The 14792-nt window shown below is 44.3% G+C and overlaps 1 protein-coding gene across 1 annotated transcript; it reads left to right on the top strand.

Moving 5' to 3' along the window:
- Positions 1-1495: 1495 nt before the first annotated feature.
- Positions 1496-3903, top strand: LOC124702788 (UDP-arabinopyranose mutase 1). The gene is made up of 4 exons (XM_047234954.1): positions 1496-1905; positions 2715-2965; positions 3056-3224; positions 3328-3903. Exons 1-4 carry the CDS (start codon positions 1564-1566, stop codon positions 3676-3678), a joined length of 1113 nt encoding a protein of 370 aa, XP_047090910.1. The 5' UTR covers positions 1496-1563; the 3' UTR covers positions 3679-3903.
- The last annotated feature ends 10889 nt before the right edge of the window (positions 3904-14792 follow it).

The raw sequence follows: 14792 nt of genomic DNA, 5'->3' as shown, positions 1-14792 counted from the left end.
GACGAAGTTGAAGTCGCGCCGTGGTTGCTGATGCATCATGGCCGACGATTTTTGCTCTCTCCGTGGTGTGATGTCTACGCACGCTTCTATTCTTGTAGACAGTGTTGGGCCTCCAAGTGCAGAGGTTTGTAGGATAACAACAAGTTTCCCTTAAGTGGATCACCCAAGGTTTATCGAACTCAGTGCGGCAGAGGTCAAAGATATTCCTCTCAAGCAAAGCTGCAATTAAGATACAAAAAGTCTCTTGTGTCCCCAACACACCTAATACACTTGTCAGATGTATAGGCGCACTAGTTCGGCGAAGAGATATTAAAATGCATGTGGTATAGATGGTGGTAAACGGTAATTGCGATCTGAAATAAATATTGCAGGAAATAAACATGCAGTAAAACAGTAAATAAGCGGTGTTTGCAGTATTCGGAAACAAGGCCTAGGGATCATACTTTCACTAGTGGCCACTCTCAATATTGCAATCATAATTGAATATTAATATAAGCACTTCATCATACTACTCTGAAAACACTCTCTTGTTGGATAAAGAACACAAATTCATTGGGCAAGTGTGTAAAAGCACACCTCAAAGGCGTATTCCCAAATACTAATAAACACCCCACACTGTCACCGTGAGCATTCATAGGATGTACTAACACACCACAATTCATAAGGGAGTTACACACGGCGCACACACTGTACCTTTACACCGAGGTCACAGTAACTCCGAAGCTCATATCGGATGGAGCAGAATCGAGGGCTTGGATGAGCAACCGAGCCCTCGAGTACTTTTTAGCACCTGGGAAAGTTATATCATTGGAAAATAGAATATCTAAACTTTCTATTGTTATAATTTTTATAACATATAACTAATTCTAACTTGATCAAATTTGCGATCTAGGATACGCACACGTCTAATAAACTGTAAAACTAGCCCCAATGAAAGTATCATAAGTATTATCATGCATGTCAAGTTGGCAAAAATCTGATGTGGCGCACCAATTAATGAAGTGAGAGATAAGAGTGATATCATAATATGATACCGTATCATAGCACGTAGAACTAAAAAACTTAGTGGCTAACATCATGTACACAAATTTACATTGAGATTCTACAAAACATTAAATGTGATGATACTATGATGCTATCTTATGATACTATGCATTGTGGGGTAATATCATAAACTAGTATCATGTACATGATATTAATGTATGATACTTTCCATTGTTACTAGTCTAAGAGAGGGAGTACATTTCCATTATCACCCAGGTCCCTCTAACGTGCGCGACAGGTATTTCCAAATAAAATTTGGCCGTATCTGAAAATTCAAGAGAGATACGATCAATTTTAGAGCTAAAACAAATAAGAAAAGATGTCGAAAAAAGGAACAGAACAGGAAAGAGAGCCAGAGCATCGTCGCAGCGAGGGAGAAGAAAAAAGTCTTCTTCCTCCTGGAGCGTTATATAAACCCCCTCATTCTCTAAGCACAAACCCACACCTCCTCTCTCTGCTCCCACCCCCACCTTAGCGAGATCCAGGTCGCGAGATCCCGAGATCCAGGTCGCGGCAGCAATGGCGGGGACGGTCACTGTCCCTGGGTCGTCGGTGCCCTCGACGCCGCTGCTCAAGGACGAGCTGGACATCGTGATCCCGACGATCCGCAACCTCGACTTCCTTGAGATGTGGCGCCCCTTCTTCCAGCCGTACCACCTCATCATCGTGCAGGACGGCGACCCCAGCAAGGTCATCAAGGTGCCCGAGGGCTTCGACTACGAGCTCTACAACCGCAACGACATCAACCGCATCCTCGGCCCCAAGGCATCATGCATCTCCTTCAAGGACTCCGCCTGCCGCTGCTTCGGCTACATGGTCTCCAAGAAGAAGTACGTCTTCACCATCGACGACGACTGCTTCGTAAGTTCCTTCTTTGCCAACTCTCGCGCTAGTATGTTATTGCTAGCAATTGTATGAATTCTGCGCGGATCTGTGTATATTGGGCCCGGATCTGGTTCGCGTTTCTTCTAATTTGATCAGATCTGGCTGGATCAGATCTGGATCTACTAGTAATGCGCGCGATCAGTCACTAAGATCCATAACATATTTGGGTAGTGGATATCTGTTTCTGGGCAACGAGCCACGGCCGTGCTTGCATTGGCTGATAGATAATAATCCATAAAAGTGGCATTTTCATATGCTCTCTGTGATCTTAGTGTTACAATTATTTTCTTCGTGTGATGCATTTGGTAGGTAGTACATCTGTTAGATTTTGTCAGTTCGTTAGCACTTTGTCGTTATAGGGGACGAGTCGTTTTCATTTATTTAGTTATAAGTCCTATTTTATGGGATCCGTCTTGGAGCACGAGCTGGCAGATTCAGTTTGTCATGTATTAACCAGACAAATCGCATTGGGAGTCTTTGGTGTCACTAGATCTGGGATATTTGCTGCAGTTCTCAGTCTAATAGTAAGAACCTGTGATCCACATTGAACATGATCGTTTCCTGAAATTCAAATTGAAGATGATCAATTTCAGGTTCACCTTGTGAGTTCCGAACCCATTTAATATGATTGTACTATTAGTCAAACAATAGATCAGTCATTTACAGATCAACCATTGGCAGCAAAGTCTAGTAATGCAATCAAATGTTGGTCAATTGTCCATTTTGTCAGAACAATGGTTCATTTGTTGCCCAAACTGAATTTCTTTGCTTCTCTTTGGAAATAGGTTGCCAAGGACCCATCTGGCAAGGACATCAATGCTCTTGAGCAGCACATCAAGAACCTCCTCAGCCCGTCCACCCCCTTTTTCTTCAACACCTTGTATGACCCCTACCGTGAAGGAGCAGACTTTGTCCGTGGATACCCCTTCAGCCTTAGGGAGGGTGCCCCCACTGCTGTATCCCACGGCCTGTGGCTCAACATCCCTGACTATGATGCACCCACACAGATGGTCAAGCCACGTGAGAGGAACAGCAGGTACTGCATTTTGATTGCGACACTCATCTGCTAATCAGTGATTGTTCTATTGCATCAGGAATTGTTGCTAATCTCTTATATCTTGTTCAGGTATGTTGATGCTGTCCTGACTATTCCCAAGGGAACACTATTCCCCATGTGTGGCATGAACCTTGCCTTCGACCGTCAGCTCATTGGCCCTGCAATGTACTTTGGCCTCATGGGTGATGGACAGCCTATCGGTCGCTACGATGACATGTGGGCTGGATGGTGTGTGAAGGTTTGTGTTTGTTTCCACTTGGTGCCATTACGATGGAATTACTGCCTCTCTTTGCATTTGTATAATTCCAGACCTGAAACTAATCCAATTGCATAAACGTTAGGTCATCTGCGACCACTTGAGCCTGGGAGTGAAGACTGGCCTGCCATACCTGTGGCACAGCAAGGCTAGCAACCCCTTCGTGAACCTGAAGAAGGAGTACAAGGGCATCTTCTGGCAGGAGGACATCATTCCATTCTTCCAGAGCGCCACCCTCTCCAAGGAGTGTGACACAGTCCAGAAGTGCTACATCTCACTGTCGGAGCAGGTCAGGGAGAAGCTTGGCAAGATTGACCCTTACTTCGTGAAGCTTGCTGATGCCATGGTCACCTGGATTGAAGCCTGGGATGAGCTGAACCCATCTGCTGCTGCTGCTTCTGTTGTTGCTGCTGAGAATGGGAAGGCGGCCAAGTAGGTTGGATCTTTGCAAGTGAGAGAGTGTATGGTCGGGGCCTAGGCCCTCCTAGATATAGCTCTTTTTGAGAAGGAAGAGATTACTGAAGCAGCTTTTATAATTCTTTGTTGTTATGCTGGTGGTTCTTTTGTAGCTGGAAAAAGGATTTGTCATCATTTACATAATTTCAAGACAATAATAATTTATATCGTGTAATTTTGAGAAATCAAGCACTGTCTGTTGTTATAGTGAGTTCTTCCAGTTGAATATCAATCACCCTGTTCTTTGCCTGTTTATCTTCTCTTGAATATTAGCTTCAGGGCACCTCCTGCGGGGCGATGCATGGGACTTGGCTCAGCGGGGCGACGCATTTTGAACTTGGGTCGAATGGTCAAAATTGACCGCCCGTTTGTTGCGTCTAGGGGTCTCCTAGCGGGTTGATGCATAAGAATAGAGAACAAGGCAGCCGCTCACAAACACGTACGTATACTCACCCCTATGAACGCACACACACCTATGAACGCACACACACCCTACCCCCTACCCCATGAGCACTTCTGAGGGATCGAGTCGGCATATCTTGAGGTTAACGAAGTCACTATTGGCGCCATGAGCACTTCCCTACCCCATGAGCACTTCCGAGGAATCGAGTCGGCATATCTTGAGGTTGACGAAGTTACTATTGGCGCCTCGCTGTTGGCGGACATCACGTATCACTGAAAGCAAAGCGTCGATAAATCCTGAAATTAATCCAGGTAAATATAAACATACATGCCAAGTCTAGTACTTGAACCTAGGTGGACTGGTTCCACCACAAGGAACCTAATAAAAACATAAAAAGACTTTGAAATGGCCAGCAAGGCATGCTAAAACCTAACTATGGGCTACTGCTTGTCGTCGCTGACGAGGTCGATGAACTTGGCGTCGGCCATGGAAGCTGGTACGCCGGCGATGGAGGAAGGGAAGCCTGCGGCAATTGCGGGCAAGCCGTCGGCGATGCATGAGGCTGTGGTGAAGGTGGCCACGGATCCCGGGCCGTTGAAGGAGCAGGCATCGGCGCACGGTCATTTGAACGAGTCGGCGTGGCCGGAGGAGTTGCTGGCCTCCCCCGCGAGCGCCGACTCGTGAAGCTGGATGGCGAGCCCGTCCCACATAGCGAGCTTGTCGAGCTCGCTATTGGCCAGTGTCATGGTAATGGCCTCCTCCTCGCTAATGTTCGGCGACTGGGTCTCTGGATCCCACACCGGCCCGCCGTCGTCGTGGTCGTTGTCTCCGCGCTTGGCCTCGGTGGCGTAGTCGTCCTCGTCCTCGTCATTGCCGATCTCGTCTTCGTCGTGGTATCCCGCTCGAAGGCGCGTGTCAAACTCCCACGTCCCGAACGAGATCCAGTTGTTGGAGTTGAGTGCGTACGCCGGATCTTCTCGGAGATGGCCGTCAAGATGGCTCAGCGGCAGCGCACCTCGTCACGGCGCTCTCAGCCCTCACGTGGCACGAAGGGGGGGGGGGGGGGGGACCGGCATGCGCCTGAAGTTGAGGTACCAGCCTCCTCCAGGAAGGTTAGCGTCTGACCATGGCACCGGCCGGTTTTCCTCCTAGAGGCGGGGCGTGAACTCGATGCGGACGTACCGCCCGACCCGCAACTACTTGCCGGACCGCGAGCGCTAGCCTCGTGGTCGTTCTTGGCTTTGCGGAACGGCCAAGATTTATTCCCCATGGCGTCAGTCGGATGGATACGACGGACTCTGGCAATGTTGTGGTCGAGAAAATGGGCGCCGTCCCGCGAACCTTTAAAAGGCTCAGGAGCCATCTCACCTTCAATATCCTTCCACTGCGACGCCGCCCACCAGCGCACGCTCGTGGAAGCCGATGCACGCCATTAACGCGACCCTGAAAAGCTAAAGCGCGCCGCCCGTAAGTTATGCCGCGCTGAAGACGAAGCTGTGCCGCTGCTAGGCGGACCCGTGCGAGAAGCGTGCGGACGACCGATGCGTCCGTGCAGACGCAAACATGCCGCATATTTGGGCCGCGTTTGCGTCTCGGCGGAAGGGTCAGACACTATGTGTCGAGCCACTGGAACGGGGTACATACGCAATTTCAGTCTGCGCGGTCACAAATGGACGCTGCCGTCGCCTCATTGAAGATGCCCTCAGTTTTGCACAATCGCTAGAGTGGCACATTATTTCAAATGGTTCTTTTCAATTAGGAGGTTGTATAATAGGTGTTGTTATTAATGTTGCTTTAAACTGTTCAAATGAAGTGATACATTCATTACAAAAAAATAAAAGGAACATCCTTTTGGAGTAAATGAGTCAACGGGCCAGCTAGGTTAGCAAAGTTCATCATGCCTAACAAAGTTTTGTAATCCTTTAACGTCACGTGGTTTAGATAATTCCTTTAGTGGTTCAAGTCCTAACTTATCTATTTCAATTAGTTTCTCAGAAACTTTATGTCCAAAGACCTTGCCTTGTCCTATCATGAAACAACATCGTTCCAGTTAAGGAGTAACTTTGCTTTTCTACATTCCTGCAAAACTTGATCAAGATTGTAGAGGCACCTATCAAAAGTATTATAGTAAACAACAAAATCATCCATAAGTACTTTCACAATGTTTTCAACAAATTTCTCAAATATTTTTAAAACACATTCTTGAAAGGTTGCAGCAACATTACAATGACCAAAAGGTTGTAACCTATAAGAATAAGCACCATATGGGCAAGTAAAAGTTCTTTTCTCTTGGTCTTCAGGTTGGATAGAAATTTGGGTATACCCTGAATAACCATCGAGAAAGCAAAAATAAGAGCTATTTGAAAGCCTTTCTAAGACTTGCTCCATCATGGGTGCTGTCTTATGAACCTTCTTAGTATATCTTTATTCAACTTCCTGCAATCTATGCACATACTATAGCAAGTTATAGTTCTTGTGGGTATAAGGTTATTCTCACCATTACTAATGATAGTTATTGCTCCATCTTTCGGGACACAATGGGCAGGACTTACCCATTTGCTTTCCGAAATTTGGTAAATTATACCAGTATCAAGTAAACGAATGACTTCTTTCCTTATAACTTTTTTTCATTTTAGAGTTCATTCTCTTTTGTGTATCTATGAAAGGTTTATCATCATCTTCCATGATTATCTTATGGGTTATAATTGAGCGATCTATAACTTTAATATCAGTAAGAGAATACCCAAAAATCTTATCATGCTTAATAAGAACATCTAGTAAAGATCTAACCTCCATGGAAGAAAGTTTATTGCTAAATATTACTGTACATTTCTTCTCTTCATCAATAAATTCATACCTTAAGTCTCCAGGAAGGGGGTTTAGTTCTAATGGTGGTGGATCCTCATCTCCCTTCCTCATCTCCCTTCCTCACCAATTCTTCATATTCAGAGTTCTGAAGGTCTTCCGCTTCTGTTGAGTTGTTCAAAATATCATGTAATTCTTTCGTACCTTCATCATTTGGAATTGACTCATCGTTCATTAAAATTCTTTCTAGTTCATTCTGAGGAATGTTAAAATAGACAGCAGCCAATTCTTCAATAGTTTTCTCCTCTTTGACTTCAGCTCTATTTTCATAAGGGATTTTTTTAGTTCTTTGAATTTGATGTTTACTTCCTCTTCTGCAAGCTGCAAAGACATAACTTCCTTTTTTCTATCAATATTTAGTTCAGTTAGAACACAAAAAGGGTGCTCCTAATATGATTGTACAAAAAGGGTCTAGTCGTATATCAATAACGTAAAAGTCTATTGTGTAAACAAAAGCTTCAGCCATGATATACGCGTTACCAAAAATCCCATGGCATCTTTGATAGGTTCTATCTGAGAGTACCAGAGTTGTATCTGAGGGTTCTAGTTCATGATCATCCAGGTAATAACGACATGATATATAAGCATGATAAGGGAGAATGTTGATATTTGAGCTTTGATCTCTTACTCCCTCAAAGTCAATTTCTCCTAGTCTAAATTTAATTCTTCATTTTACCTTGTGGCCTTCCTCCTATAAGTTGAGAGGACTTAAGATTAATCCTTACTTCCTCGCCTTCAGGTTCAAGGAGCTCTTTGACTACATCTATGTTCGTCTTGATCTCCCCTAAGTTTCTCGTCAGCTTCTTAGACTTTCTGCTCCGTACTTCATCTTCACGCTTTTTCTTGAGTGAGCATGATGACTCTTCTAGTTTATACACCTTCTCTTCAACCTGCTTACCTATTGAAATTTCTTAGAAGATTTGTTATTATAAGAAGGTTCATAATGTTCCCAATCATTAGGGAGTTGCGGGTGTTTAGCATAGTTCTTAACAATATGAATGATATTTCTAGGCTAAAGTTTGTTATTACTAAGTAATTCAATAACCTTCCTAGACTGATTTTTTTTTAATAAATTCTAACTCTACTAGAGACTTCGAGAGTGGATTTTGTACACCCACGCATGGGTGTGGGTGTTTCCGTCACCGTCCATTGTGCTTTGAGATTCGGATAAAAAGAGGAGAGAGAAAGGAATATTTCCATCTACCATGGTGGGCACGAATCTCAAGGAATAAATGGACGGTGATGGAAACACCCACACCCATGCGTGGGTGTACAAAAGTATTTCCGATGTTCTTTACTATCTTTTGAAATTTCATCTTTGTGTATTGTTTCTAATAAGTCACAAGCCTTATCGACTCCATACTCAGTAAAAGATCCATCAATGAGTAAATCTAATAAATCTCCATTTTCCACATTAACTCCTGCGTAGAAAGTATGTATGATTAACCACGGTAGAAAATCATGATGAGGACAATTTCTAAGAATCTCCCTGAATCTACAGTAGCTTTCATACAAGCTCTCCTGCGGTAAAGTTTTAAAGTTTGTAATCATCCGCCTTGCTCCAAGAGACCTAGTTTCTGGAAAAAATGTCTGAAGGAACTTAGTAGACAATGTTTTCCATTCATAGGAATTGAAAATAGAATAATCATTATGCCAAGTCCGAGCTTTATCAGTAAGTGTTTGTCCAAAGAGTTTAAACTTAACCTCATCTTCTGTAAAGATGTTTAAATTGAAAGTTGCACAAAAATCTTCAAAATATTCAACATGTCTATACGGATCTTCAGTGTCGTCTCTTGCAAACATCTTAGATTGTAGTAAATCTAATAGCGTGGGGTTTATTCCATACCATTTTGGATTTGATGAGTATGTCTGATTTAATAAAAGCTTCTATTGGAGGGCCAGAGCTCTTTACATCTTGAAGTTGTATCTCACGTTGGTAGTCCTCCATGGTTTTTCACCTGATAACTCAAAAACAACTAAGTAGAAAAATAAATAAAGTAGCAACTAAAAACAAAGACCAGAAGCGCTGTGCTCCCCAGCAACGGCGCCAGAAAATAGCTTGATAACTGCAAGAACACATATCAGATGTAGCTAGTTTTGAAATAAGACTATCGAACCACGAGGATCTACTAGTAGTGATCTTAATGCTCCTTGTTGCTATTTATCTAGAATCACTTAAAGCTGTCTCAAATCTCAAGAAAGGGTTTTATTTTAAATGGGTTTGATAGGGTGCTTTTGTAGAGTAAATAACTGAAATTAAAAAATGAAAGTACAACTAAAGATTACGTTTGAACTGCAATAATAACAAAAAGGGATTTCTATTTTCATGCCATCGGGTCCTTAGTTGTACTCAGTTTTCCCCAGCCCCTTAGTTTTTCCTCAGTTTTCCCCAAGCCTTTGTCTGAAACCCGCAGAAGGAGCTCGGACGGAAGGAATCCGTTTAGTTGAACGTTCCGTGCTGATGTGTGGGGCCGCGTCATTTGTGGGGCCGCGTCGTGTGAGGTTGGTAGGAAGGGACCGCGTGGGACAAGACGAAACCGTGTTTGGTTGTACGTGAGGGCTGGGTTTTGTCTCTCTCAGCCCAAATTGGCATTTTTAAGAGCACCTTTTCCCCACTTTCTCTCTATGTCTTTTTCACCAAATTAGTATCAAATCTAGAGAAGCTTCTATTTCTGTCTTTCTTCAATTATTTATGTCTTTTGGCCCTCGTTTTTTTCCCAATATGGCAACAAATCTAGCAGCAAATCTAGAAGCTAGTATATGATAAATTCACAACAACATAATCAGAAAAGTAAGTATAATACATAAACTGCATACAACAGCCAAAAGCAGCCAATAACGTTGTTAATGTTCACGACAAACTAAGCTGAAAAAAATACAAGACGCACGCAATGTATGGCCAACATGAAGATTAGGATACCCTAGGATGAATGAATTTGTTCTTCATTCCTCATATATTTCTTCGTCGCTCCATTCGTGCATTATCCCAATGAAACATTCATTGAACTCCTTCCGTCTGCAGTGTGCAACCAATACATCCTCCAAACGGTATGGCCTTTGTTCATTTCTCAGACCGTAGTTTCCTAATCTATCCACACGTAGTGGCCACTCATTCCAGGCCTTTGTATCATGAAAGTACTCTCTGATATAACCCATATCTGCGTAGTAGATGCAACCAGGTCGAAGTGTCGGGTGCACTCTGGTGTCGACGGAGATACACCGGATATAATGGACGAAGAAGGCATGACTGCCAATGTTATTGATGGCATGGAGAGAGTGGCTCTTAGTGTCCACACGGTACACCCATGGTTGACCTTCCTCCAAATGCATGTTGTGCAACAATACAAGTAGCAGAGCACCACCCAACTTCACAAGGTAGAACTTGTCATTTCCAAGTTCTGGAATTGAAAATAGTATCTCCATCTTGACAGTGCCCGTGCGCTGCTCCAACTGGACATTGTTGGTGCACACTAATTTTCCGAACTCAAAATTGTTCACAGCTATTGCATACAATTCACCAATGAACGGGGTAATGCAACGCAGCGAATGGTGCTCGATCGAAAATCTTCCTTCTCCCCAATCTTCATCTATACCCTTAGTTGGAGTGCTCTCATCGACCCAAGCAATTTTCACCGGGTAATCTGTGGAAACGAAGACCATAGTAGGGGACTTCATTATAGCGACTGACTTCAGAATAACAGATGGCATCTGCGCCTCAAACATAGTGTTCGAAGTCTTTGTGAGTGGGTTCAGAAGCCGTATCTTGTGCGGCTGGTTCTTCTGGGCAAGCACGATGACGCCACGACAAAATCCGACAAAGTAGTATCTAAAATATATTGATGAAGATAACAATCAACACTAAGATGTTTACGATTAAAAATAAAAAGGTAGATTAACCCTATAGATATGGAGGAATTTGAACCTTGCATGAACTTCCGATAGATCTATGGTGACGTAGCGTGATGTGCCGAGTTGGAGGAAGGTGAACTCAGCGGCGCGTGGAAGGGCGTGGTCTAGCATGATCCATTCGTGTAGGTGCACGTCGGGCTCAGGTAAACCTGAGCGCCAATTTCTACAGACTTGCCTCATAGCAGAGTAGGTGTCCACGTACTCCTTGTTCGCCAGTAAGCATTCGCCGATCTTGTGAAGTGATCCATCAGCCGAGAGAGAGGCCCAATTCACGGAGGCGCCGCGCTTGGATGCCCGCCCTCGGAGGCGACGGGCTCGGCGGCGACGGGCTCGGCGGCGACGGGCTCGACGGCGACGGGCTCGGAGGCGACGGCCACCGACGCATTCTTCTTCTCCATCGCCGGCAGGGTAGCGCGCGTACGGCGGTTGGGGTTTTTTCGATTTGGAGAAGTTGATGGGACGTGAGAGGCGTGGTTTCGTGCGTGAGCGAGAACAAGACGTACTGTGTGCAGAGGGAGGGAGAGAGGGGCTTATGCGTCCTAAATGCGACCCACGTCCTACGCATCCACTATTGCACGTCTCCACCGCGACACACGTCAACAATGGCACGTCTTCTACTTCTGCACCGCAACACGCGTCCTCGAGTCTAACCCTGGAAATTTAGATATACTCAGGTATACCCTCGAGTCATATACTAGCATTTTTTATGTGCTCAGTTTTCCCCTTGAGTGCTAATACTGGCTAGTGCAATATACTCAGTTTTACCCTCAAGTGGCTGGTCAACAGAGAGTCAACAAATGGGATTAACTAGTTAAATGAGTCATTTAGTGTGCAAAAAATTCCAAAAAAGAGTGGCACTTACTCATGGAGTCTTCTTACGTGACCTGCCACGTTGGGAACCATAACAATCATAGATAAATCAAGTTTTACCACAAATTGCCACTTCTCAGATCACCTAGTAGCTATGAAGGTGCATGGTTTTCCACAATAAGCTCTACCCAAAACAGCTTTCCCTAAAACATACTTTGTCTGAATGAGGCATAATTTTCACACTCATGTATATTTGTATTGCAAATAGTTTGAGGTAGGCCAAGATGGGTTTCATTGTACAAAACACGCATTTTCCATTTTTTAAATCTCACATTTGAATCCCTTAGTCTGTTTAGTACTCACTTGCCCTTGGTTTCTTGATACTACTCAGTTTTGCCTAGGGATGGCAATGGGTACCCATGACCCGCGTACCCACCGGGTAAAAACCCAATAAGAGTACGGGTATGGGATAAAATATTACCCATGGGTTTGTAAATGGAAAAATATCGTACCCATCGGATAGAGCGGGTACGGGTATGGGATGGTAGAACCCATACCCACATACCCATTTACCCATCTAAATTTAACTAGTGGGTCATTGTAATATTCAAAACCTACTTAATTCCCTCCTAATCACGCCTTCACGTTGCTAGGCTGAACCTCACGCTTTCCAGTCTCACAATCTTCGGTAGGTTAGTGAGGCTTAGACCCATATTTAGGATCGGTTCACCTCATGTCATATTTTTTTGATCAATTAGATGTGTTGTAAGCACGGGTATTTTTACCCACGGGTACCCATTTACCCTGTCGGGTGACGGGTATGGGAAAAAATTGTACCCATTTACGGGTATGGGTACGGGTGACGGGTAAGATTTAAGGCGATGGGTACGGGTATGGGATGGCTCTACCCGTACCCATACCCTGCGGGTGCCATCCCTAGTTTTGCCCTCTCCCTTCACAAATTCTCACAGACGCCCTGCCCTGATTGGTCTAGCCCATGTCACGCGGATCGTGCCCGCCGATCGTTGATCGTATGATCTAACGGGCATGATAACCCCTATCTCTCTCTCTGGTCGGGGCTACCACCCTCTCTCTCTCTGTCGGCGGTTAGCTTCCACCCTCTATGATGTGAAAGGGCGGTTACCCAGTACGTTAAATTTTGGTTTTCTGCATTATTTTTCACGAGCTAAATTATAAACTCTTTTTAGGCATTATATTTCATGCAAAAAATGATAAACCATCACCGATTTATTGTAGCCATTACTTTTCACGCAAAAAATGATACACCATCACCCATTTCTTGTAGCCATTACTTTCCACGCAAAAAATGATAAACCATCACCGATTTTGTTGTAGCCATTACTTTTCACGAAAAAAATGATACACCATCACCCATTTCTTGTAGCCATTACTTTCCACGCAAAAAATGATAAACCATCAACGATTTGTTGTAGCCATTACTTTTCACGCAAAAAATGATACACCATCACCCATTTCTTGTAGCCATTACTTTCCACGCAAAAAATGATAAACCATCAACGATTTGTTGTAGCCATTACTTTTCACGCAAAAAATGATACACCATCACCCATTTCTTGTAGCCATTACTTTCCACGAAAAAAATGATAAACCATCAACGATTTGTTGTAGCCATTACGGTAAAATGATAAACTATCATGAATTACCATTTCTTTTAGGCATTACTTTTCACGGTAAAATGATAAACTATATCACGAAGTTCCATTTCCGTCAAGATAGTCCGCATTACTTTTTTGTTGAGATATATACCCCCACAACGGTCATCTCCTCCTTAATTTATTGTTGTAAACTCCCACAACGGTCATCTCCTCCTTAATTTATTGTGTAAACCCCCACCAACGGTCACCTCCTCCTTAATTTATTGTGTAAACCCCTACAACGGTCATCTCTCCCTTATAAATACCCACAACGGCCATCCCTTGTGTCAATAGGTTCTGCCTCTCTCTTCTTCGTTCACATACACTTGATCCATTGCCATGGCTTCCACGTCTCGGACGCTGACCGGAAGGGGAAGGGGCGGCCGGGGTGGTGGATCATCATCATTTCCACCACCACCGTCAACAGTGCCATTGATCATAGAGGAGTTCTTCATCGTCGTCTATGAAGACCCTTTGGTCAAGAAGGTACGTACGCGTTCCCACATATATGATGCATGTGATTAATTATGGGCATGTTCTAAAAACCTTTAATTTCAAATGATTGGCGCTCGATCTCTTTACAGGCACTCCCAAAAAAGTGTGCGGACTATCTTGACGGCCAGGAGCCAGCTAAGGTGTATCTGCGAGCAGCTGACTGCGGTCCTCGTCTCTGGACCGTGGAGGTCCTATTTGACGGACAAGGCCGGATGTACCTCGACAAAGTCTGGGAGAATTTCGCCATCGCGCACGGTGTGGATTTCGGCTGCTTCGTACACTTCAAATATGAAGGCGATGATGTGCTCACAGTGAAGGTGTTCGACGGAACAATGTGCAGGAAGTACTACTACTCGGACGACGAAGATACTGACGATGAAAGCGACAACGACGTGAAGCCATGCATCCATCCCCTTTAGATAAGGGGATTATGACCAAGAATATATATGTAGCTTCATATGCATCGATTTAGAGATTTAGCTATTTTCTATATATTATGCATGTAAAAAATAATATCGCAATTTCCACCATGATTCGAGCACCACAGATGCGAAAATAGTCACTTGCCATTGGCTGAGGCGGCCCCACAGAGCGGCTCTATATGATATTCTCTAAATAAATAGACGACCCCATCGGTCATTGGCTGCGGAGGCTCCACAGAGCGGCAATATTTGATTTTCTCTAAATAAATAGATGACCCCACTGGTCATTGGCTGCGGCAGCCCCACAGAGCGGCAATATATGTCTTTTCCTAAAAAATAGACGACCCCACTGGTCATTGGCTGCGGCTGCCCCACAGAGCGGCAATATATGTCGTTCCGTGAAAAATAGACGACCCCATTGGTCATTGGCTGCGACAGCCCTATAGAGCGGCCCCATTTGTCATTGGCAGCACCGCGTATACAATCAGGAAATAAAACGGACCACGCGTTAGCG

This window comes from Lolium rigidum, chromosome 3, assembly GCF_022539505.1.
Source record: "Lolium rigidum isolate FL_2022 chromosome 3, APGP_CSIRO_Lrig_0.1, whole genome shotgun sequence".
Taxonomy (NCBI): Eukaryota; Viridiplantae; Streptophyta; class Magnoliopsida; order Poales; family Poaceae; genus Lolium; species Lolium rigidum.
Note: the sequence above shows the minus strand (reverse complement) of the source record. Positions and strands in the feature narration are given on the sequence as shown.